This window comes from Procambarus clarkii, chromosome 56 (assembly GCF_040958095.1).
Source record: "Procambarus clarkii isolate CNS0578487 chromosome 56, FALCON_Pclarkii_2.0, whole genome shotgun sequence".
NCBI lineage: Eukaryota > Metazoa > Arthropoda > Malacostraca > Decapoda > Cambaridae > Procambarus > Procambarus clarkii.
In genome coordinates this window covers 25,195,153-25,221,452 of record NC_091205.1, presented here as the reverse complement: position 1 = coordinate 25,221,452, position 26,300 = coordinate 25,195,153, and the positions used below count along the sequence as shown (strand labels likewise).

General features: G+C 42.3%; 2 protein-coding genes across 3 annotated transcripts; both read right to left on the bottom strand.

Moving 5' to 3' along the window:
• Positions 1-11,288: 11,288 nt before the first annotated feature.
• LOC123770939 (uncharacterized) lies at positions 11,289-14,235 on the bottom strand. Its single transcript, XM_045763115.2, has 7 exons — positions 14,042-14,235; positions 13,485-13,667; positions 13,298-13,399; positions 13,022-13,145; positions 12,804-12,934; positions 12,268-12,576; positions 11,289-11,745 (listed from the first exon to the last, which is right to left on the bottom strand). The coding sequence occupies exons 1-7, from the start codon at positions 14,159-14,161 to the stop codon at positions 11,581-11,583; spliced, it is 1,134 nt and encodes a 377-aa protein (XP_045619071.2). The 5' UTR covers positions 14,162-14,235; the 3' UTR covers positions 11,289-11,580.
• Positions 14,236-21,555: 7,320 nt separating this feature from the next.
• Positions 21,556-25,303, bottom strand: LOC123770938 (uncharacterized). 2 transcript variants are annotated; one of them, XM_069305938.1, is made up of 7 exons: positions 25,175-25,303; positions 24,303-24,428; positions 23,749-23,949; positions 23,533-23,634; positions 23,266-23,392; positions 23,025-23,152; positions 21,556-22,719 (listed from the first exon to the last, which is right to left on the bottom strand). In XM_069305938.1, exons 2-7 carry the CDS (start codon positions 24,423-24,425, stop codon positions 22,690-22,692), a joined length of 711 nt encoding a protein of 236 aa, XP_069162039.1. In that variant the 5' UTR covers positions 24,426-24,428; positions 25,175-25,303; the 3' UTR covers positions 21,556-22,689. The 2 variants fall into 2 exon arrangements, with proteins under 2 accessions (XP_069162039.1, XP_069162040.1); XM_069305939.1 differs by having other exon boundaries at positions 23,770-23,949.
• Between the last annotated feature and the right edge of the window lie 997 nt (positions 25,304-26,300).

Here is a 26,300-nt window from a genome sequence, read left to right as displayed (position 1 = left end):
GGCAAGCACTGAGGCTGCCAGGGAGATGTGCTTCCTATATACGTGTTGGCCTCTCCTGCCAGGCAAGTTGCCTCGTACTTCCCTACTTTACTATCGCCCCAGCATGAACTACGCCTCAATATATCCTCGGAATCACCACTTTTATTGTAAATATCATAGTTATTCGTTATTAATTCACGTGTGTATAAACGGTGGCTCGGATATATATATAAGAAAAGGTTAGGTCAGTTGCGAGTTGCCAGTTCAGCGTTTTCTTGCCTGGAGCTCGGAGCAGCGGGCCAATCAGGAGGCTGGGCGGTCAGGCTGGTCCAGCCAATGGGAGCGTCGCGCGCCGCGTGCGTCACGAAGAGCAGAGCGCTTCTGCCTGAACTAAAAATGCTGTTGTAAGCCACATTTTCTCTTGACTCAGTTTATGGTCGTGGTTCACGGAAAATTATCGAGGACAAGGACTGAAAGGAAGAAATAATGAACTCATAGGAAATGACAGGCGCTGCTAGTGAGCGGCAGACGGCCACTAACACTCAATTATCTCTTACATTTACCCTGAAGCTCTTGCAGTCTCTCGCTGAAATATTTTAAGAGTTCGGCGTATTCATCTCTATGTCACTCAAGCCGGTATATGACGTAATATACTTACCCATATTATTGATACCACCGGTGCGTTTGTTTACGCTAAACATATGTTACTGAGGAAGTGTGGGTGCGGTAATAATACATTTTAGGCCTCGCTGGTATAATTACATTCTTTCAAGAACGCGTATGCCATTTTGTTCTGGGTTAATTTCCTGAGGATGATGCTCTCCCCTGAGAGGTGACTTCTCTGGGATTCATGTAACACATTTGTAATGACCGGTAACTGCTGTGTTGTTTTAGAAGAGCTGTTAGGCTGTTGGCGTTTTGTTGCTGATATTGCAATTGTTATTTTTATAATTACTATTGTTATTATTCAAGTTATCTTTGTTATCATTGTCATCAGTGTTAGTAGACTAGCAAACCCAGCGCAAGCGAGGAGATCAATAACCAGAGGAAGAAGCTTAAGGCAAAATAAGTCACTAATGTGTGAACGAATAAGAAAGACAAGGTACACAAATTAGCATATGCTCTCTCTCTCTCTCTCTTGCTCTCTCTCTCTCTCTCTCTCTCTCTCTCTCTCTCTCTCTCTCTCTCTCTCTCTCTCTCTCTCTCTCTCTCTCTCTCTCTCTCTCTCTCTCTCTCTCTCTCTCACACACACACACACACAAACACACTAGTTTCAAGGCGTCATGTGACAAAGAGTACTGGGAAGACAGGACACCACGAGCGTAGCTCTCATCCTGTAAGTACACTTATGTAACCACACACACACGCACGCACGGGAAGAGTGCAAGGCTAGTATACCGGAAACGGGATTGCCAGAATGTTAGGCAATTTGTGTAGAGAACATCTTGGGACAGAGGATAATAAACAGAAAACCTTGCTGACCTATATTATACAATATGATGTAACTCGAAGAAGTTGGCTGAAGATTCATACTACCACTAAGTGATTAGTCAACCAAAAAGCATTAGACCATAGTACCTGGAGGCAAAATAGAACTAAAAAAGCATGACATAGATACAGAAAGCAGAGAAGTCTATCACAATTTATACAAGAAACGAATTCACTCAAATTAGAAGAGTGGCCGAGATACAACTTGAGAATAACATAGCATTCAAAGCCTTGGACCATGGTATATTGACCCTTACGATCATTAGGAGGAAGGTGCCGCTGAAGAAGAGAGATGGGACGCAGAGAAGGATAAAGAAGTACGTGAATCGTTTAACGAAAGCTTCCAGGAAATGTTTAAATTGGAACCTGATATGTCACTAGAGCTAAGAGCCCTAACGAAAGGTAACTATCAGGTGGAAAGCGCCAAGCCATTACGACTATATAGCCCTGGGAAGGAATCAGGATAAGGATTAGGGATGGAACTGGGGGATGGGAAGAAATGGTGAAAGAGACACTCCTAATAGGAAAGACTCACTGAAATGGTTCGTTGTGATGGCAGAAAAATTAAGGAACGGGATGTCACAAAGCTATAGGTCCAGACAAGATGTCACCATGGATACTGAAGAAGAAATATATAATAAATTAGTTGTAGGTTAGTTGTAGGAGGCAAGAGAAGCATTGTATTGTCCCCCCTCCCCCCCATGCTCTAGTATTTAACTCCCCTTTGAAAAAGGAGAAGCCTACAGACTGTTGTAAAATTAGTGATCAAAAGTAAGTTACTAAAGTACATTTACTCAACAAATTTTTTGCACGACCCCCTCTCCTCACTGCGAAATAAACTAAACAGACTTTCCAGATATGACTGAAGTGGATAGAAAGCTAATTAGAAATCCTTTTCACACAAATATTCCTTGTGTTAATTATATTCAGAAAGAATTTATAAGCCTTTTGAACGACTCTAGTGCTCATGATCTAAGAAAGAATCTATTAAATCTGGTTTAAGATATCCACATCATCCTCACATGATGCAAAGGCAGCTGTTTACTCTCTTCTACTCTTCCCAACAGTATATTGGTGTGAAGATAGATTTTTCCAGCTTCTCATGAAATCTTAGATAAGATCTTGACTGAATGTTGAAGCCTACGGCGTGTCAAAACATCGCCCGGGCAGCCTAGGCTGTAGATCACAAGCTTCACCAGTCATCTTATTAATTCCCTTTGCAATTAAGGCCTTATTAGTAATATTTTAAAACAAATTATGATATAACAGCTGCAAACTTTTCCTTTAGTTTTGCTGAAGTTTATGTGTGGGATATTTTCTAAAGGTGATTAATTGCGTACATTTTGTACAATGGAAACCAGAATATTAACTTTAAAATTAATAATGCACAACCATAGGTGAAGGCTGTGGAATTGTAATATTATTTTATTTTTTATTGGTTGTTGATGTTTACGGAAACGCATTAAATGGTGATGATGCGCTTATTTCCATTTGATGATGTTTATTTGGTGATGTATTTACAACATTTATTGATGTTATCTACAAATATCCATAACTGAATGTTGTTCTGCATATTTTTTTATTTATCATTATAAGTAGGAGACATGGTTGACTGTCATCAATCTCTGGAGGGTTATTAAACCTACCACAATATTACTGACCCACAATTAGACCCGAGTTTTCAACATAGTCCTGGACTACAGTAAATTCTTAAGAATGTATACAACGAAACTTAGAATTTACCTTCTGGTGTGTAATACATTTCTTGGTGTACATACAAAAAAAAAAAGTTTAATTGCCACTAATTTTCTTCACGATTTTTTGGGCAAAGTAAAACATGCAATTTGCAAAAAGATTAATGGTCCTTTGTGGCATTTTAAGCATTATACATTTTATGAAGCCAAAATGCCAGCGTTCCGATCGTATATCACAGTAGCTGACAATCAAGGCGAATTTCTCCATCACCAATTTTATCACCATCAGCCTCACTGTCACGTGTAACACCATCACCGCCATCACTATCACCATTTCCAGCATTATTACTCTCACCACCAACCCTGCCAACACCACTACCAGAGTCACTATCACCAACACTACCACCACCACTCGCCTAAACATTAGTCCTATAACCATCATCAATACCATTACCTCACCATCGCTACCACAGCAAGTGCCTCCCTCTACCACCAACACCATTATCACCACCATCACCACCATCAGCCTTCGTCTTGCCTGACGTGGAGGAGCCGAGGTGTCTCCTCCTTCAAGACGAATAGCAGGCAGCCTCCAGAGTGCCTTCAAGAAATACAAATCTTACGAAGGAAGCTCCCGAGTGCCTTGGTAATGGTGGTATATTCTCGCTAGTTGAGGATTTGTTGATACTTGAAGCGGAGAGTGATTAACGGTTCGCTGGTGGATCATACAGGCATGGGAGTGGTGGTGGTGGTGGTGTGTTGGGGGTGCTGGTGGTGGTAGTGAAGGGGGGGATGGTTGGGGGGGCTGGTGGTGTGTGGTGGGGGCTGGTGGTAGGGATGTGATGGTGTGGTGAGGATTAAGGTGTGGGTGGTAGTAGGCTGCTGGTGGTGGTGTAGGTAATATGGTCTGATGTGCGGTATTTTGCGCGATGTATCTTCCTCTCAGCACAGTTTGCTGGAGATTACCCGAGATATCACACGCCCGGCGCTAATTATCATAAAATCTGATTAAACAAGCTTGTCTGTGAGTCGGATTCGTTCGCAAAAATCGAGATCCCCGAATTAAAGCCTAATTTGTGGTTGACGTGGAAAAACAAGGCAGCTGGCGGGTGATCTACGGTTTGCGGGAAGCGTTGTGTCTTCTGCAGGCAAAGAATTATTTTTATTGGATCAAGGTGAGGTAGCTGCTTCTCTCTCTCTCTCTCTCTCTCTCTCTCTCTCTCTCTCTCTCTCTCTCTCTCTCTCTCTCTCTCTCTCTCTCTCTCTCTCTCTCTCTCTCTCTCTCTCTCTCTCTCTCTCTCTCTCTCTCTCTCTCTTCCTGTTAGTTTTGCTCTTTATGTATTTGTTTATCGTTCTTTCGTATATATTATCGAGAACCAGGTTCTGGAGTCCTGTATATTCAGGAGTCAGAAACTGTCGTTATCAGCTCCCTCTTCTCATGCTGGAGTAGTGTCCTCTCCTTCTAGTTTGGAAGTGCTTTATGTCAAGATTTACTCATGTTTCGTGTTCTGTTTTTTTTTAGGAACCTGTACGACTGAGCTGCATATTCTCGAACCGGTCTCACGTAAGTAGATGTTCCAAAAGCTTTCTTACCCAGGTTCCTGAAAGCTATTCAAATACTCGGCAGTTGGGCATGTGATACTGATTTCATCGTGTCGGTATGATAGAAATAGAAATGATATCAGATGATAGAAATAATGATATCTACCTTACATTTTATTTTTCTCGAGGTGTACTCACCTTATTTCATTGTTTAATGACCTTGAGGTTTGCTAATGCGTATTCTTATTCTCATTATATTGCATTTGTTTGCATTAAACTCAAGTAGCCATCTCAGAGACCAACTTTGTACATTGCCCAGATAATCTTGCAACATTTTGCAATATTTCTCTGTTCTTATTTGTTTCATAAGGTTCATATCATGCACAGTTTTTACTTCTAAGAAATAAAGAAGTAAAGAGAGAGATAGAGGAGGACGGACTGGTAGAGGGGAAACGATGGAAAGAAGGGAATGAAGGAAAGATAAATTGGGAGAAAGAGGATTCAAGGAGTTGAAGGGGAGGGAAGACGGGAAAATGAGAGATTAAAAAGTTTAGAAAAGTCGTACAAACTACTCAGACGGCAATGGTTAGAAGGTGGGCTGTGGTTGGTACGTGGGCCTGCGGGCTGCTCCAAACAGTAGCCTGTTGGACCAAGCTCTCACAAAATTGATTGATGAAGATTAAGCCACCCAAAAGGTGGCACGGGCATGAATAGCCCGTAAGTGGTGGCCCTTTTGAGCCATTACCAGTATCAAGAGCTGATACTGGAGATCTGTGGAGGTGCGACTGCACCCTGCGTGACGGGAGATGTCTCCCGTAGCTCTCACAAGTCAAGCCTGACCTCGGGCCGGGCTTAGGGAGTAGAAGAACTCCCAGAACTCCATCAAGCAAGCAGGACGTCTATGAAAGTGCTCACGCTTCTCTTTGAGTCATCTGCTACTCACACTCGTTCTTACGTGAAGATCATAAGATGACCAAAGTAGCCACCATATTTGGCCCAAACCTGAAGGGTTTTGAGTAAGAGTCTCGGTACATTGATTGTAACCATGATATATATGTGCTTCAGCCTACAGTTTAGACCTATTGTCATATGTATGACCCTCTGTCCTGCGTGACAGTGAATACCAGCATTATCCTCACTTTAATAAGACTCAAAATCCTCAGATTAGGCAAAATTGTAATTAATTTTGTCAATAAAGATGTTAATAATAAGTACTTACAGGCCGTCAGCTGGCAGTGACGCGGGTGGGTCACCTGTCAGCGGGCAGTGACGCGGGTGGTTCACCTGTCAGCGGGCAGTGACGCGGGTGGTTCACCTGTCAGCGGGCAGTGACGCGGGTGGTTCACCTGTCAGCGGGCAGTGACGCGGGTGGGTCACCTGTCAGCTGGCAGTGACGCGGGTGGGTCACCTGTCAGCTGGCAGTGACGCGGGTGGTTCACCTGTCAGCGGGCAGTGACGCGGGCGGTTCACCTGTCAGCGGGCAGTGATGAGGGCGGTTCAACTCCTCTCCTTCACTGCTTACCCTTGACATGTAAACATTACGAATTCTCCGGGCATCGACCCAACCACATCTGTATGTGGGTATACTTACCAATTTCTACTCACCTATTTGTGCCTTCAGGGTCGAGCTTCTTCCGTTAGTAGTCCGACTTTTCAGTAGTCGATCATCTAATGAAATGAGTCCTGACCTAAATTTCTCCAATCATTTCTAAGAGTCGACGGGAGACATCTCCCGTCACACAGGGTGCAGTCGCACCTCCACAGATCTCCAGTATCAGCTCTTGATACTGGTAATGGCTCAAAAGGGCCACCACTTACGGGCTATTCATGCCCGTGCCACCCTTTGGGTGGCTTAATCTTCATCAATCAATCAATCTAAGAGTCAGTAGTCACTATGTGCTGGTCTTTGAGCACATAGTTCAAGGGAAAGTCAAAGCAAGAGGCCAGAGAGAGTACAGAGGATCAGCATACAGGAAATATACTGAATAAGGGAATTATTGTGGGTTGCATTCTGGGGAAGATCAGTAATTGGTCTTGTACAGTCTTCTGGTCCCAGTCAGCAGGAATTAATACAAAGTATCAAATGAGTGAAAATCCTCATGGAAAAGGCTAGCTAGACAAGTACACACACACACACACGCACAAACACTTCAAACACAAATAGGTGGGCCCACTACACACCAAAACGACACGACGACCCACGAAGCCACACGACCCACGAACCCACACGCCCCACATCCACACCAAGCCCCGCCCCTCTTATCCCAATAATAAACAACCTTCATAAGTTCAAAATATTTTTCCAATTGCGGATAACACATCCTGTATAATTATTCATACGCGTAAATAGCGTTTCTACGCCCCTTCACTCAAGATGTAAACATTATATCTTAAGCCAATATCAAACGGAAGCGTTTCTCTTGGCACCGTAGATGGTGGGAGTGTATTGGGGACGAGTATTGGTGGTACTGGGGACGAGGGAAAAATCTAACTTTTATATAGGTCGCAGAAGATAGTAATGGGAATTGACTTCTTAAAAGGAACAGAGAGGTTGACTGACTTTCCTGTGATAGTCCCCCACGACCCTTCAGTCATCATGCAAAGTTGGGTGAGGCTAGCCACAAACATCTGGTCTCAAACTTTGGACAGACAATCTATTTTATAGATAAAATTGTATTTAATGTTAGGTTACAAGCATACCAGGTCCAGCTTATCCACGAGGTTGGGTCAAGTGGAGAACTTTGAGAATACTCATACATAACTGTAAGACATAGAACATCTCCTCACAAGTTACAGCCCCGCTCCTATGCCAGGTAAGTCCACAACGGGCTCACCATAGCCCGTGCTACTTGGAACTTTTTGTTCCCAGTAGCGAGTCTTAAACATCATCTCAGTACTGAAAGCTCTTAAGTGCCGACCAATTCAGCCAGAACGGGTGGAGACCAGATCCCTTATCCAGGTGAATATGGGATGGGGTTCAGTGCCCCCAGGAAAGCAGTGCCCCCAGGAAAGCAGTGCCCCCAGGAAAGCAGTGTCCCAGGAAAGCAGTGTCCCAGGAAAGCAGTGCCCCAGGAAAGCAGTGCCCCAGGAAAGCAGTGTCCCAGGAAAGCAGTGTCCCAGGAAAGCAGTGTCCCAGGAAAGCAGTGTCCCAGGAAAGCAGTGTCCCAGGAAAGCAGTGTCCCAAGAGAGCAGTGTCCCAGGAGACCAGTGCCTCAGGAGAGCAGTGTGTACTCAAGATGGGAGCGAGTCTACAGTCACTGCTGTAAGGTAGGTGTGAGATGCGCTTGAGCACTAAGATTCTTGGCTGACTTGCTTGTTGGTGCCAGCGACTCTTGCTGCTCAGTGAAGAATCAACCATCATCCCCACGATGTCAACTTTACCAAGCTTTTTGCCACGCATGTGTATGTTGACCAGACCAAACACTTAGAAGGTGAAGGGACGACGACGTTTCGGTCCGTTCTGGACCATTCTCAAGTCGAAGTGAATGGTCCAGGACGGACCGAAACGTCGTCGTCCCTTCACCTTCCAAGTGTGTGGTCTGGTCAACATACTTTAGCCACGTTATTGTGACTCATCGCCTGCGAATGTTTATCCGATTACAGTGCCGTGCTATCTAGTTATCATCGCTTGTATTTCTGAGCCGCTACTACGACCTGATATCGATCGTCCTGTAGCACTTAGCATTTCCTATCTTGTGTACGTAAAGGTTAGAATACTCATCAGTGCAGGCGTGAACTTCATGAATAAATTGTATAGGATTTAAATAAACTTTCCACAGCAAGGGGTCCAACACACTACCTTGCTGTACGCTGTTAACTACGTGGCTTTCAGACACTTCCCCATTATAAACGACCCTTAGAGACCAGTTATATATTTACATATTGGTTGTAAAATGGCGGTTGTCCGTCTGGGTCTCTTGTCCTCTTGTAGTGTTGTGTCCGTAGTGGAAGGAAATAAAGAACTCTGTATTTATTGGAAATTAGACGAAATGTCAGACTTTAAAGGATTTTGAATTACTCTATTTCTTCTCCTGCACCATCTCCCCTCCACGTGTGTGTGTGTGTCGCTCCACATCACCGCACTGGTGTGAGCACCAAAGGTAATCGTGGGGAGAAGGGCCCCAAGGTCAAGACCAGACGTCAGCGTCGTTTCTCTTGCATGGGAAGGGGGCCCCAATGTGGGTTGTGAGGCAGGGGGGCCCCAACACACTCGGGGCCCCCTGCTTCACAACATTCCCGGGCCCCTGCCTTAACACTCGGGGGCCCCCCCTGTTTCACAACACTCGGGGCTCCTGCTTAGCAACATTCCCGGGGTTCCCCCCCCCCCCCCGCCTTAACACTCGGGGCCCCCTGCTTCACAACATTCCCAGGCCCTTCCCTGCCTTAACCCTCGGGGCCCCTGGCAACCATGGTAGGGGCGCCCACTGTCACCAGGACCAATAAATATCAGTGTGTCACTTTACAAGAAATATATACAAGCTAAAAGGAGATTTAATTACACGATAAAATTATATTTTTGCACAGGCAGTCTCTCTGTTATAAATATACGTAGGTATGTGTGTGGGGAGGGAGGGGGGTGGGGGGTATTGAGGGGTTGAGAGGGTTAGCTTGACATGATTCCGGGTCTTAGCGTCCCCGCGGCCCGGTCCTTGACCAGGCCTCCCCGTTGCATTGAAAGCTATTTAATTATAATTATTTGAATAAGTATTATGGAGTGTGCTGGAGTCACTCGAGGGACTTGTAAGGTCACCCCCTGTGACTGGCCAGAGGGTCACCCGTCCACAACTTTACCCCCCACGACCTCAGTCTCAAAAGTTCTCGCACTTTTCTTCCCCCAACAATAAAATAATCGTTAATCCACAAATCAAATCTTTCTGCTGAAGTTATTTGCATTTAAAACTGACGGAGATTAAATAACATATGAAAGGTAGATGAAGCCGAATATATTATCAATGCAAACATGCTCAGCTTTCGTAACCCCCCTCCCCACACACAACAGGTGGAATGCATTAGGCAGTGATGTGGTGGAGGCTGACTCCATACACAGTTTCAAATGTAGATATGATAGAACCCAGTAGGCTCAGGAACCTGTATACCAGTTGATTGACAGTAGAGAGGTGGGACCAAAGACCCAGAGCTCAACCCCCGCAAGCACAATTAGGCGAGTACAGACAACCAGACACACGGGCGGGTTGAAATGCGGGACCAAAGAGCCAGAGCTCAACCCCCGCAAGCACTATTAGGCGAGTACACATACTATTTTTTTTTATCTTTAAGAAAATACAATATAAATAGAGTACGTTCCGGCGGCCATTTATCAGTGGATACATTCCTTCACCCGCCCCCTGACAGATGAAGACAAACGCTTAGTGTCCATCACCACTGACAGCAGCTAATATAAACACTTTTCTCCCCCCACGAGACGCTGAAGATAGAGAACTTTAAAAGAACCTTTGTACCTACATGCCGACAATCTGGGTGGCGAGCCTCCACGCTCGCAGCCTTTGTACAGTTGTCAATGTTTAACGTACTGGTAACGTTACAGCTACATTGAGATTTATACAGCTAATGTTAGTTTTGTACGCAGCATATTAAGTATTAGTGTAAGTAATTATCAAAAAAAGAAGACACCAAACCGGGAAGGTTATGCAAAGGATTAGTGCAAAAAGTAGCCTCACGTTTTCTTTAAGTACATAGGCAACCTGTCTTACAAATTAAGTCTGAATTTGGTCGTTTACCCGTACAGCCAAATACACAATTCGAAAAAGAAACTTTGAGATTTTTTTCTAAAACCAACTTAAGGGGCCTCCCGTATGTTAGGAGGGCAGGAAATTCTAAAGTCTCAAAATTTCATGAAAAACTTTAGTTGAAAGTTTCCTTTCAACTTTAGACGGGTCATTGCTGTAAACCTCATTCTAGGAGGCTGCACTGCTGAAGTCTAGCGCCACTGGCTGTAATTTCACTACCATGGACTATGGGGGTGGGGGGAAAGAATTATAACAAATTAGATCAATCTCAGCCACCCGAATTTGCCTCATAGCGGCTATTGTTTGACCATGACCAGTTCTCAAACCCAGCTATCCAACACAAGCAGTTTCATCACGCAAGCAAGCATATAGGAGAATCTGCTAGGCACACCAAGCTAGATGGTTAACTCGGTACATTGCTGCATTAAATGATACTTTTCGAATGCCAATGGGCACTGCCCAGTTCGTGAAGCCGATATGGCAATATTTCTAACAAGTAATCTTAATATACAAAGTGCGAGGCGAGACACATAATTAAAGAGTAATGTCATGGTCTGGGAGACATTGCTCTACTTAATAAGGCTGTTCCTATTGCTATGCCTTAACTGAAACCATGTTTCCCCAGTGTAATTTTCGCCACTGTGCATCACAATAGCCTCAACGTAACGTTGCCATAAAAGTTTCGTTTGCTTTACGTTTATTAGCAGAGCAAGTATAATAGAAGTGAAAAATGTCGTTGTAGTCTTTAGTAGAGTCGGCAATAACTATGCAGTGTATTCCGTTTGCCAGGAACTAGAGAACACTGCTCTGGTTAGACATGCTCCAGGATAATTAAAAATTATACACCTTTGCAATTTATTGGTACAAAGTGAGTTTTACAATGTAGTTAATTTAAATATACCCAATTCCGCTTCTCAACGCCTAATACTTTTATTTAAATTGTTAACTAGTCTAGCATTATGTAGACTAGTTGCTACTGAAATTTTAATAAACTTAAATTTCTAGTGTGAGCAGTAGAAATTTAAAACATTAGGCTACAATATGGCATTCCACGAGACCGTTCCGAAAAAGAGACGCAAGATCTTTAATCAAAAAATGTAACTTCAGCTTTGCTTGAAGCAGAAAAAAAACTAATCTGTTGAAGAAATGTCAAACCTTGAAGATTCTTGAACTTCAGGAACGGGATCAGCCTCAGAAACAGCCACAGGAACGGCCACAGGAACAACGGCCACAGGAACGGCATCTGCCACAGGAACGGCATCTACTCTTCTCTTTGTTAGCTCAGCCAACCGTACCTGAAAATAATGATTAGTTAGGTCACTGGGCGTTTTATTGTACAGAGACTACCCTAGTGGAGAGGTGCCATTTCAAACTTTTTAATCTTTAAATTAGAGTACTGTCGCCCACCCAAAAAAAAAAAATTAGATACGTCAGGAGTACTTTGGCAACACTAAATTTGCACAGACTTTAAGTACTAAAATACCAAATCTTAGGGAATTGCACCAACAAAACTTATTTTACTACGTGTAATAGTCCTAAGACTTTAAATTTGGTTTTACACGTCTTCAGCCATCCGTTTTTAGTTTTCTAAATGGTCCATTAAACTCTTGAGCCAAACGTTACTTTAAATACTATTAATTCAGGACTAACCGACTTTAAAATGAGAGCGATGCCTTTCTATGTGTCAACCGTTCTATAGTTATCATTTACTGCTTAACCCGACTATTTTCCACTTACATGAATTACAATTTAGTCTTAAATATTTAGTGATGAATGCTGTTAAAGTTCCACTACCTCATACTAAAATTACTACGAACCCGAACATCTGAAGAAAGTTTATCCATCTCTTCGTATACAAGCTTGACGAGTTGCAAGGACAATGCCATTATGACGGCAGTTCTCAGGGCAACACCATGACTGTAGGCAAGGTACGACACGGCAAAGTCTGCGGCAGAGCCACTGTAGAGCACTTTAGTAATGCCCAGCAGGGCCTGTAGGGTAACAGTGGCGTGGGTGCTTATGTGCACTGCCAGAGCAGTAATTAGCCTCGTTACTGAGGATATTTCTGGTTTCGCAGCCTCAACATCAGACAGCCATTGTTTTGTGTAGTTCCCTGCACAGTGAATCTGAAATTCAGAGAATTAAAGCTTCAGAAATAATGTTTAGCGACTAATGGGAGAGACTAATGCTATACCGTGTTCCCTACTTATATATAGGCAGCATGCAACACTACGCGTTTTAATTGGCACAAGTATTTTTTTAGCTAAATTTAGAATTTAGAAATTTTAGGCGTTGCTAAAGTATGGGCCAAGTATTCACGGTCATTACCTGTAGTGTCAACAGGTATACTTACAAGATGAGCCGAGGAAATCTCCTTACAGTTTGCGTCAGTATGGATAACCAAGTGGACGGCGTGGTAGGCACAAAGATTAAGCTTCGCTGCCAGATCCAGTGTTTTTGGCACGAGGCCTCCATTGCTGCCATCTGTGATTAACGAGAGTTTAGTTAAAGCTTTATTTTTTTTAATTCTAGTTGTCAATTTCATACCAATGTTACAAAAAGGAAACTTGCCAGATTCAGAGACTGCGTCAGTTTGGGGAAAGTATTTGTCAAGCAGTGTGCGAGCCTTGTCCACTAGGCTGTCGGCAATGTTGATAGCTACACGACCACATTTATATTCACTCATCTTATATACCTGCAGATTAAAGAGAAGATAGCAAATACTCATCTAGGAAAGAAAATTCTTTAAAAAAATGAAAATCTATTTTGCGTTTAGCTAGAAAAACTAGCTACAGTATAAATTAACCAACTTTTCTAAAATTACCAAGTAGAGAAATAACTACCTACCGTGTATTCTGCCCTGGCAGTCAGAGCCCCAGCCAGTGTTGATGGCGCGGTTGTACCACCAGCAACGACTTCCAGCATCTTAGCTCGTGCATCATCCACCATCTGCATGAAAGGTACAAGTCAGTTTCGCAAAGAAAAAAAACAAAAAAAAATTCCCCTCCCAAACTTTAATGAGTTAAACATTCACCTCTGTGGTAGGTTTGGTTATGCTGGGCGCCCAGATCTTCACGGTGTCAAGTTTTTGACAAGCCCACTTGTCAAGTGCTTTCCAACTGCCCGATGTTGTCAATGTGGTCAAGGGCAAGACACTCGTGGCTGCCCGCACACCTACAGATGCTACACACACCGCCATACCCACACACTTGTAGTCCTGGAGATAAAGTTTAGCATACTATTAAATGCAATACCCGTTGGTTTTTAGTAACTGTTAACATTGAATATGGATAAGGGTAAAGTTGAGACTTGCTTTTAAAACATTAAATTCAATGGTTCAACGTTATTAAAGTTAATGGATTAAAAGGACCGTTAGTGGCCAGTTTTATAGTACGATTTTTATGCATCAAGGCTATAGATAATGAGTTGCGAACAAGTTACTGCAAAAGCTATGCTAGGTTAAAGTTTAGAGGCTTTTGAGCCTTTAGAAAAAAAAGTGCTGCCGAAAAAGTACCTGGGAACTTTTGCGACAGTTTAAGTTAATCATATGTTCAGCATTTAGTTTGAACAGTTACCTATTTGGTTTCTAACCTTTGTCGTGTTGTACAAGTCCTTTGCTTTTGTAACTGCATCGTTTACAGCAGGAAGTGTTTGCAGGTCCGCCAGGAATGCACAGCAAGCATGTGTGCTTGGTTCGTTGATGTCAGACATGTTGGCTGAAGTGTTATAAACCAAGCTTGATGGCAGAGTAAACTGAAAGCAAAGGTTTGAGTCAAAATCTGTAGTAGTGCCTAAATACCTTATCTTACTTTAAATAAACTGGCGTGCACGTCCATTTTAGTAATAAATTTAGAATTATGGAGTTTCCAATTTACGTAAACCCAATGATTCGAAGTCATTTCTTCGAAATGAATTGTCAAGTTTGACTATGGAACTTGTACTAGTTATTTAGAAACATTAAAAGGACGTTAATTTGGGCGTTAGTATAGGCATACTTAAGTATATGCGCTATTTAATAAAACTTGCACAGATCAAGGTCTTTGTGAACTTCCCATAATTACTTTATCTAGAATTTTAACTGGCATAAAACATTTGCGTTTTATTATGCCACTTCTACATTGTGTAGCTAGGCAGGTCTGAACTAAATATTTAAACAATATCAAGTTTCTTACGAGGCAGGATCAAGTATAACATTCAGGGTTCAAGGCTCGTGCTCTAAGATACGACACAGTTTACCAATAGATTATTAGAAGTACGCAAATTAATGTTTTTCCTTTAGATTTATGTACATACAATTTACTGTATATTACTTAATAAGAAAAGCAAAAAGCAAGAAAATTTGTAGATTTCCTGTACTGAGCTGTACCTGTGGAGGCAGTTGGCTGACTGACCCACTTGGTCTCCTCAGGCTTGTCGTCAGCTCGCTGGGTTACCGGATACTATTATACTGTAACAATAATAATACATGAAATATCCTTACTCTTTATATGAGAAAACCTTTGATGAAGTATAAGGTTATTTCCGTGTGCTATGCAGTTAACGACATCACACTACCCGTCTCAAGGAAGTGTTATGAACAATTTACTATATAAGACAATACAGCAACTGCAGCTACAAGCAGGGACTAGCCTCTTGTCAACTACCGTAATATTGGTTAGTGACTAACCACCATCCCAAATGTAAACATTACATGTTTAAGTAGCGGGGAACTTACCAAAAAAACTATTTGATATTACTAATGTTTGTAATAAAAACCGTTTTTATTACACTAAGGTTTTATTAACATACAACTGTTGGTTTATTCGTAAATTCGTATAATATCGTAAATAGTATGAACGATTTATTTGTTTATGATTTATCATATCCATCCTCAAGTGATTAAAATTATCAATTATTCACCATGATTTCCAAATGATATTGTTGTTTGTTGCTATTGTTTGTTTTCACGTGGTTAGTTACTTAGTTACTGAGAGCTGGAACAGTTACTTTTAACAGTTATCAGTGCGGATATTCTTGTTATTTATTAGAAACCATTTTCTGTTATTTAACCATTTGTTTACAAAAATATTTGAATTAGTAAAGTGAGCGAATACTTTGTCGCCACTTGTCAAAACTAGTTGTTATAATTTTGCAGTTAGTCACAATAACGAGGCTGAAAAACAAGTAACCTAAGCAATCTTAGCATCTCAGGAATCAGTTAACCTTGTAAATGTGAGCATCTGTGATAGGCTGATCATCTAAATGATGAGCTAAACACTTAATAAGTGAAGAGCTAGGAATCTATGTAAAGAGCTAAGCATCCAAGGGGTAAAATTAGCATGTAAATGACGAACTAAGCCTCTAGGTGATAAACTTAATCCCTGGGTGATGAGCTAATTACCTAAATGAGAAGAAGTTAGTACAAAACAGTTGTTTTGAAACGGGATTCGCCCCCCCCCCCCCCCCGCTCATCCACCATAGCCTATTCCCAAACCTACTTAACCCCCCCTCCCCCCCTCTCTCTCTCTCTCTCTCTCTCTCTCTCTCTCTCTCTCTCTCTCTCTCTCTCTCTCTCTCTCTCTCTCTCTCTCTCTCTCTCTCTCTCTCTCTCTCTCTCTCTCTCTCTCTCTCTCTTTTTCTCTCTCTCTTTTTCTCTCTCTCATCCACATAATCGAGTTTTCCCAACACTCTGCCAGGTCTGCCTAACACAAGTATATAATTACGAGGTATTTGTCAGGTGCTCGTCATGTATTACCATGCAATGGGGGCCTCTCGCCGACGCGAAATTGTCTATATATATATTTTTTGGTAAATTAATCACATTATGACGGTAAGTGTGTTCTTTTTATCAATTTCGCTGTGTGACTGCGAGTGACGCACTCACAGTCACACGTAATTGGAACACAATGAGAGTTAAATTAACTGTTAAAATAATATTTTCTAAACCACAAATTTTACCGAAAAAAGTCAACGTGACTAATTTGATATATTGCCAATACTGTTTTATCTGATAATGGTATGTACTTTATACGATTTATTTGATAATGGTAGCGTGTTTTAGTACAGTATTCAGTACATAGTAGCTTGATTGTGGTGATAGGCTCAGTAAATATCGATGCAAGGAAAATGTCCCAGTTGACGATCTTGTAGGATGGACATCCTCGGTTGCAGGACACGGTGTCGTAGGAAAAAGCGCAGTGTCGTCGTGTCCAAGACTGGGTATAGTAGTAGGAAGCCTAGTGTCGTCGTGTCCATGACTGGGTATAGTAGTAGGAAGCCTAGTGTCGTCGTGTCCATGACTGGGTATAGTAGTAGGAAGCCTAGTGTCGTCGTGTCAATGACTGGGTATAGTAGTAGGAAGCCTAGTGTCGTCGTGTCCAAGACTGGGTATAGTAGTAGGAAGCCTAGTGTCGTCGTGTCCATGACTGGGTATAGTAGTAGGAAGCCTAGTGCCGTCGTGTCCATGACTGGGTATAGTAGTAGGAAGCCTAGTGTCGTCGTGTCAATGACTGGGTATAGTAGTAGGAAGCCTAGTGTCGTCGTGTCCAAGACTGGGTATAGTAGTAGGAAGCGTAGTGTTGTCGTGTCCGTGACTGGGTATAGTAGTAGGAAGCCTAGTGTCGTCGTGTCCGTGACTGGGTATAGTAGTAGGAAGCCTAGTGTCGTCGTGTCCGTGACTGGGTATAGTAGTAGGAAGCCTAGTGTCGTCGTGTCCGTGACTGGGTATAGTAGTGGGAAGCCTAGTGTCGTCGTGTCCGTGACTGGGTATAGTAGTAGGAAGCCTAGTGTCGTCGTGTCCGTGACTGGGTATAGTAGTAGGAAGCGTAGTGTTGTCGTGTCCGTGACTGGGTATAGTAGTAGGAAGCCTAGTGTCGTCGTGTCCGTGACTGGGTATAGTAGTAGGTAGCGTAGTGTTGTCGTGTCCATGACTGGGTATAGTAGTAGGAAGCCTAGTGTCGTCGTGTCCATGACTGGGTATAGTAGTATGAAGCCTAGTGTCGTCGTGTCCGTGACTGGGTATAGTAGTAGGAAGCTTAGTGTCGTCGTGTCCGTGACTGGGTATAGTAGTAGGAAGCCTAGTGTCGTCGTGTCCATGACTGGGTATAGTAGTAGGAAGCATTAGTGTCGTCGTGTCCATGACTTGGTATAGTAGTAGGAAGCCTAGTGTCGTCGTGTCCGTGACTGGGTATAGTAGTAGGGAGCATAGTGTCGTCGTATCCGTGACTGGGTATAGTAGTAGGAAGCCTAGTGTCGTCGTGTCCATGACTGGATATAGTAGTAGGAAGCATAGTGTCGTCGTGTCCATGACTGGGTATAGTAGTAGGAAGCATAGTGTTGTCGTGTCCAAGTGTGTGGCAGTAGACTGGCCTGACGTGATGGATGTAGCCTCATGCGACAGAGGATTAAGAGGAAGGAAGACATGTAATTCACAGCTACTGACTGACACCCACCGTCACACGAATTTCGTCTTACTCATAAGACTTAGCTGGATGGGTTATAAGTTAATAACCTACCCAGCTAAGAGCACTAGCCTATTCTATTTCATTCATATATCATTGGTCATTATTTTTGCTTGAAATAGTGTCATAGTTTTAAGAATACACGGGTATTGGAATGAGTATAATCTAATGTTTAGGTTACATCTCAGCTAATATATATGTTTCTGTCAATATGTCTCACAAATCTATGCTATATGTTACGTGTAACAATTGGATATGCAAAATGTATGTATATTTAGTTTAGTGCAGCCTAGCTCAACATGTAAGGAAAATGAAGCCATCAATAACTCTTGACCTCAATAGCATCAAGAAACTTTATTTTTTGAAGTAAAATGAATAAAAAAAGAATTAGCACCTGGGCCCCAGACTCGTCGAAACAACTTAAGATCCAAGAGCTGTGAGCTTCCTGTTTCGTCATCTGAACACGGCATAACCGTCATAAATCCACCCCACCACTGTTCCAGAACATCCCTCCCATCCCCTCCCCCTTCCGTGCCTTGTACCACCAGCTGCCACCACAACCCAACCACCACCCATTACCTTCACCTTCCCTTCTATTGGCGCCGTCACCCCACACTATAATTACTGTCTCTTTAGCTACACTGTCCGCATTTTTCAGGGGTGCGTGAGGTGGCAAGTCATAAGTGTCTCTCACCTCTCCCTCTCTACCTCTCTCTCTCATTTTGTTTCTTGTCTCCTCTATTCATCCTTTCCTCCTTCCTGTCTTTCTTCCCTCCTTGTCTTTCTCTCGTCTCCTCACTAGAATTTATCCTTCCCGTGCCTCTCTCTTCCGTTCCATCCCTTCACCACTGTCGCATTTCTTCCCACACTGCCCTCTCTCCCTCCCTCACACCAGAGCACTAATCTTCCAGCTGTTAAAATGTTAAAACAAGCCCAATAATGATGAGTGTTTAAGATGAATTGCCGACGTGTGGGAGGGAAGAGATCAAACAGGACTTGAAGCCAGCGGTTTGTTGAGATGGAGTGGCAGAGGGGTTGAGAGAGTGGGTGAGAGAGCGCACAGTGTTCCAGGTCGTACAGTTAGGTTCGTTCTCGACTCACAGTCGAGAATACCAGATTCGAATCCTGCTGGTGAGCCAGAAATGATTGGGCACGTTTCCTTTCATCTATAATGACTCTGTTCACCCTAGCAGTAAATGAGAACCCAGGAGTTAGTCAGGTTGTTGTGGGGTTGTATCCTGGGAGAGGGTCAGTAGTTAGACCTCGATATAAGCCTAATATGTATATTCAGTATATATAAAGGCTGCCTGTCCCCCGACAAAATGATAATGAATTATAAAGCGGGTGGACAGAACACAGACCGGATGCAAGGCCACACTATGAGTGACAGACTGGGTGTGTGAGGCCACACTGGATATGTGGCCATACATCCATGTGGATATATAACATTGTGTGAGTCATTAGAATAGCTTGGAGAAAAGACAACATTTTAAGTGAAAAATTTAACACAATTGTGTGGCATTAACTAAAACACAAGAGCAGACAGTATAGGCCGAACGGTGAGTAAAACCATGGAGTGGGAGGTGGAGTAGGTGAATGAAGTAGTATGGGAGCGGGTGAGTATAGCTGAAGCAGAGCATGATAATCATGCAAACATTGACTGCCCGTGACACAAACTGAACGCAAACACGCAATCCCGCGTGGCTGATGGGGCCTAGGCTATCATGCAGAACGAGACAAAATAACATTGTAACTAGTTTTACCGAAAACATGAAAGCAACAAACGATTACTGGCATGTTGAGAAATATGTTTATATTGGTGTTCTTGATATATATATATATATAGATTGCTTTCGAATATCTTAGAAAAATTGTTAGTGTTGTGAAAATATATTTTGTAAGTTCTCTGTTGAGTTGAACTAATAATTTAGAGATGTTTGCAAGAGCATAGAGCCACGTGACGGAGTTGTGCCAGAGGCCACAGTCCAGGATGTAAACATCAACAAAATTAAGATCTACACGTGCCACCTGTCTCTTCCCTTCTCACCTCACTGACACAGCCTAGCCAACCCCTCCCTTGTCCCCATTCCCCCCCTCTCTCTCTCCCTCATCCTTCCCCCTTCCTGACAGCCACCTGTCTCTCCCTTCTGACTCAGCCTTACATGTAGCACAACCTTACCTAAATCTAGAATTAGATGTGAACATTTCCGATTATATTACCATCACTTTTGATATAAACTGAGGGCGGAAGGCTTACCACTAACAGGTTTACTAATTCATCTTATCAAGAGCTTTCTGGGAGTCTGCCATCACGACACTCGACCCTTTGGTCCCGCTTGGTTGCTAATAACTTATGGTAATATATTATAGAAGTATATATTAAGATAAATTATGCGCAATGAAATCACAAGGCGATATTGCCTATGAGAACATGTTGATGTTGAATGGGCGTCAAGGGACGCAAGTTCGTTCTTGTCATACAACCTCAATATTAAATTATCCAAAGCTGTGAATAGACTATGAATATGGTATCAAGCTTTGTATCTAGTACATCAATACTGTAACTTGCTTTGCGAAACGAATCTTGAATTTCAAAGGCCTAATGTGTGTAACTTTTCTTCTACTACTCACAGTATTGATATAGTGGTTGATAAAATGATTACAGCTTTTTTAAATTAAAACATTTAGGTACATACAGCTACCATAGACTACATGAAGGGGGTACAGTGTCAAGAGTCAATGTGTCAGCGTGATGCTAAAACATCACACGGGGATGTCAGGAATATTTTTTCTAAAAGGAATCAGCGATGGTGGTACAAATCTATGGACACGACACGCCATATTTGAAAACGCCATTATTTGCCTATCGGTGATACCGTTTATAAATTTACATGGATGGAGTGTAATGGTATGTTTACAGTGATGGTCATGATTTATTTATTTATTTATTGTGGCACGTATGGTTAGCGTGACAAACTATCGAGCCACGCACCAGGGCGAAACGGGTCATGGAATGTAGTAATTTGCCACGTGCATCAGTTTAACAACTGACCCCGGAGCCATGGAATACCACCTATCAAGGCAGCAGGGAAGAGCGCTGACCGGTGGGAGGAAAGTGCGTGTCGTCCCAAAGTGGTGCTCCACATTTCAACCAGGAGAATCTTACTACAGGTGCAGTGACCTCCATCCCCCTGCGGGACCGCCCAGACACCCAACCCACCTTAAGGGCGGCTCTTCGCAGACTACGCCTCCGACAGATGACCCGAACGGGAACCTTAAGTTTATGTTTCACTTATAACGCATGGAGGAGTTGGTGGGTCAAGGCCACCTCCCGCCAACCTGTCTTGTAGGAGCCACTTCACGCGGCAAAACTATCGAGGGAGACAATTAGTCCGTATCCATGGTACTTTGGGAAGAAAACCGATCTCATGGGCTACTAGCTACTGATGGGGGAGGGAGAGAGGTTTCGGCAGCGCTAGTCCTGAGGGGGGGGGGAAATTCAGTTTACCTGGGCGATAGGAGACTAACTGCTTCAAGTACACAAAATTTATATAGTTTTAATATTTTAAATGCAGTGTGGAATCTTCCCAACCAGAACTACGAAAATTTTTTTTAATTGCGCACAAATATATAAACTAAAGTTATAGGACAACAAATACCAAATCAGTAATTCAAAGTCAGCATTTTTATTTAACAAGGTAAAAGAAATAATTACAGCACTAAACTTCACACCAAAGAAAAGGTAAACTGCTGATAAAGACGTTTGTCGTCCTAATTATTTGACGAGAATTAACAGTTTATGGAGTTGCCAGCGGAAGTTAGCCGCCTTTTATCCAACACTTAATCTGCCGATCTCATCCAGATATGCATTTAATTTAAATAATTTTCTCAGATTTTCAAGTTGTACGTCAGACATCACAAGCCATGTCGATGGCTTGTGATTTTGGAGAGTGTGAAGAGTCCAAGTAACTAAGGGTAACCAAGCACGAGGCGATTCTTCTGCAGACCCGACTAAATGCAACCATTTAATTCTAAAGACATTTTGCAGTCTTTATCTGAAAAGAGAAAAAAAATAATGACTAGCGAAATCTAGAGAATATATATAGTTATTCGCTACATTAGCTTTATAGTAAACATCTTCCCTACACAATCTTGGCATTTGAATGATTGGCCAGTTTAATAATTAAAAAGAAAAAAAAAGTTTATCCGACGAAAACTCACTCCGGCTTGTCAGTTAATTAAAGGCAATACGTCAGTATTAATGTGACCAAAATACAGGTTTGAGACTGATGCCACTTTCATATCTAAACTAAGATAATGCCTATCCAAAGTTTGAGGCCAGACGCTTGGGAATAGCCTCACTCAGATAGTGACTAGGGAATGGTCGAGAGTCTACACTAGTCCAAAGGGAACGACAAGCCAGGGATCACATTCAAACCAAAGGCCATTTTTTTGGGCACTGGCTTTCTAGCTACACTGCTAGCCATTTTGAGCAAGTTAAAGTTATCGTTAGCAATCAAGAAAACCTTTACTGTCCACTAATTTGTACTCTGAAATTAACATGAAGACTACGACCTTTCGCCCCCACAGAACTAAATCTTGATAAACTAAACACCAGAACCATTTAGGTCACATTCTCTACAACACCCTGAATATAGCAAAGAGCCGCCGTAGAGACCCGATGGTCCGAGACAGTGTACAACTATGAAGGCCTTTAGTGATTAGACAGGTAGGATGTCTAGCCGGTGCAGCTCTGATCTTCCCTTCACTGGTTGTACAGCTTCCACACCCAGAAGTCAATTATTTGGTATAATTACCTGCGCATGTAGCCTGCGGGAAAAAGAAAACTTTAAATTATACTAGGCTTGCGGTGTTTACTTATCCAAATTCTTAAACACTAAAAATTGTGTTAAAGTATATGGGTCATGTTGCAATACTTAAGAGTGCAACTTTTAATTTGTACCATTATCCCTCAAAACTCTAGAATAACGCATATAAGAGGGAGAATTAAAGTATCAGCCGACAGGTTAAATAGAATACATAGTTTCCCCACTAAAAGACTAGCAGGTTCAAGCAGAAGTTTATAAGTATTTAAGCTTAAGACTTTCTATGGAAATAGAAAAGTTCATATTTACAACACTATTGGCGGAAGCTCCTCGACGAGTTGCATCAGTGTAGACCAAGTCATGAGCAGCTCGACACACGCGACGCTGGGTCTTGGCCGCCAGGGAGGACACCTTCACCACTATCCCTCCCTCACCATCTGGGCCACGACAAACATTTATAAATACCACTAAATTTTACTAGCGAGAACATCAAGTCAATACTCCAAGCCTCAGATACTCATTTCAAGCTTTACCAGTTATGAAAACTCACCCGAGTCGCTAGTTTCTCCGTCAACTGATGGAAGATGCTCGTCAATAAAGACGTGAGCTTTAGTTACCAGGTCATCAGCAGCAGCCACCACCATACGTCCAGTTTGGTACTCTTGCAGCTTAGACACCTGAGAATAACAATTTAAATCAATCATATCTAAGAGCCTAGTTAAATAGTGCGCCATGTAGGTCTTCACCCACCACACTAACCAGTACATTAAAGCAGAATTAAGGTTCCGGTAACTTTGGACTAGTAATAACTCCTTACAGTTTTCTCAGCCCGGGCGGTTAAGGCGCCCGATAAGGTCGATGTTGCTGTAGGGCAGCCAGCGACAGCCTTCAGCAAGTTCTCCCGGACATCACCTACTATCTGTAAGGTAGTAACCGGTTTATAGTTCTGGCTTTGGAGTAAGACATTTAGAGCTACGCTAAATACATTGCAGTTTATTAAATATTTAAAACATTCTAATTAAACTTAACCCACGTTGTTTAAAGCTGGACTCGCCTCTGTGGTTGGTTTAGTGATGCTAGGCGCCCAGGTCTTTACAGTGTGGAGGCCGTGGCAGGCCCACTGGTCCACCACTGTCCAACCACCCACTGTGTGGCCCAGAGCAGACAGGGGCAAAGCTGCTGCCCGCATGCCCACCGAGGCTACACCTACTGCCATACCCACACACCTGTACTCCTGCAGACAAGTTACTACGACTTTAAAGTGCCATGTTTTTTTTTTAAGAGTAATGTGCCAATCTATTACATTTGTGCCTCCGCACCTTTATAGACAAGTTTTTCTAGTGGTCAAGATTGAAAAATGCACAAGAGACTGGTATGGTACCCCATGTATAGTTCAGGCATTATAACGCCCATTTAATTGTTAAATACGGTACGTCACTATACGGCAATATTAATTGCCCGTTATACCCATGGCATATATATGGTCTAGTTTCATAGAAAAAAAAAATTAATCTGAGGCAATTTGAGACTAAAATACCATCGTGAAATAAAGTCAAAACTAGTATTAAACGGTAACTTTAAACTAACCTGTGTCTTTTTGTACAAGTCCGTAGCTACAGTAAATGCATCATTGATAATGGGGAGAGACTGTAGTTCCGCGAGGAAAACTGTAGCTACTGGAGCCTCACAGTTGCCAGCGTTAGACATCATTCACTGGAGAATATGAACATTTTAATATAGGCTAGGAATATAATTGTCAATGTAGCTTTACACAGGTAGATAGTAACCCCGCCACCCACCGAACTTAAAAACACAAACACTTGTGCGCGTTTGTAGAATCCCTTCTCGTACTGAGGTTTTTGAACACTTACTGGGTACGTATCTTAAGAATTACAGTAGGCCTAGATAAATTACGTGGAAGCAACTTTAGAGCTTTCAGTGGAAAGTCTAGCAATTTAGGTAATATACGAAGATCCTAGGAAACAAAATTAAGTTTAAACCCTACCATCAGTAACAGTTATAGTGAACAATTAGGATCGTTTATTATACAAGTCACAATAGCATGATAAATAAAACACTCACACGGGCTATAATGAGAAGTCTAACCTACGCACAGTGATGTTCTCAACTGCGCCTTAGTCAACTGTACCGGAACATGGTTAACAAGAATTTTAACCTAGTGCTACTGCCCTCAGAGTATCCCGAAGCTTCTCCGAACACACAGAGGATTCACACATTTCCCCCCTTGCACTCAGGCTTTCAACCAAATGTTCTACCTCTATGCCCTTAATAACTTCCCGTGCGTAGGTTCGAACCCTTATCACGACCCTTGTGGATTTGGTCAAGTCATTTTTTGCAATTAAGAGATACGCGAACGTTAAAAAAATACATTTCACCAAACTTAATTACGCACAGAAATCGGCAATTCTCTAAATACAGAATATTTATGACCACCTGACCTGGAAAGATCAATACCAGTACTCTACTAATTCCCTCTTGCTGGGATGGCCGCACGTTGGATACTGGCCCAACTGGCCTCGTGGTCCTTAATGTTACCTCAGTAGGGTACTTGATACTAATATGCACTAACAATACTAATTAATAAAAGCACATCTATCTTTGATATGATGAAATATTTACTGAAACGTAAGACTATTTTCATATCATATACGGTAAATGAGATTACACTACTAATTGCTAAACGCTGTAATAAATAAGTTACTGTATAACACAGCTTGGCAACTGTGGTTAAATGCTCGCCCTTCGGCATGAGCGCGTAATATATATACTATTTTTCATTATGAACATTCATAGATATACATTCTCATTTATATAGTTGCCTTAGACTATGTGAAGGGTTACAAACTTTGTGTTAAGAGCTAAATATCTGAAAATAAAGTCTTGTCAAACACGACGATTAGTCATACAGGAGTATGTGATAAGTAGCCTACACTGGCAAACTTTGGGTGCATTATGAGGATGTTTTCAAGAATACGGAAGTGGATAAAGTAATTTCAAAGCTCCAGGTACCTCATACCAGCAGGTCTGAAGGGACTAAAGACTGCACAGTGTATGGACACAGGTGTATTCCGCACATTGGTGTATATATATACAAAGATTTCTTTGGTTTTGGACTATGTTTAGGACTGAAGTATACTTACTGGTTGATCAATAAGTCTGTGATTGATAGGCCTGAAAAATGACACCAAACCAACCTTGCAACCCAAATACTCGTCTTCCTAGCAACATTGGTTTGTGTCTAATGTGTCTAGCTTAACACATTAGACGTGTTAAGTAAAAGTAAATGGAAAAACATGATGTTGTAGGAGTAGCGTTTATAAACTGGTTTGTAAAACCATAAAATGGTTTTATCAGCAAATATAACAAATGGTATAGTTGTAAAATATCGAAAAAGAGAAGGTTGTGTGTTGGAGAAGTGAGCTCTCGGACAAGGATCTCCAGCTAATCATTTAGCTGGAGATCATTTACATTTGTGATGAACTGGTCACATGAAGCTTCATTTGCCTGCCGTGTGCACCAATTAATCCAGTGAGTGGCGGAGAGCGAGGTTACAGTCGTGTATTG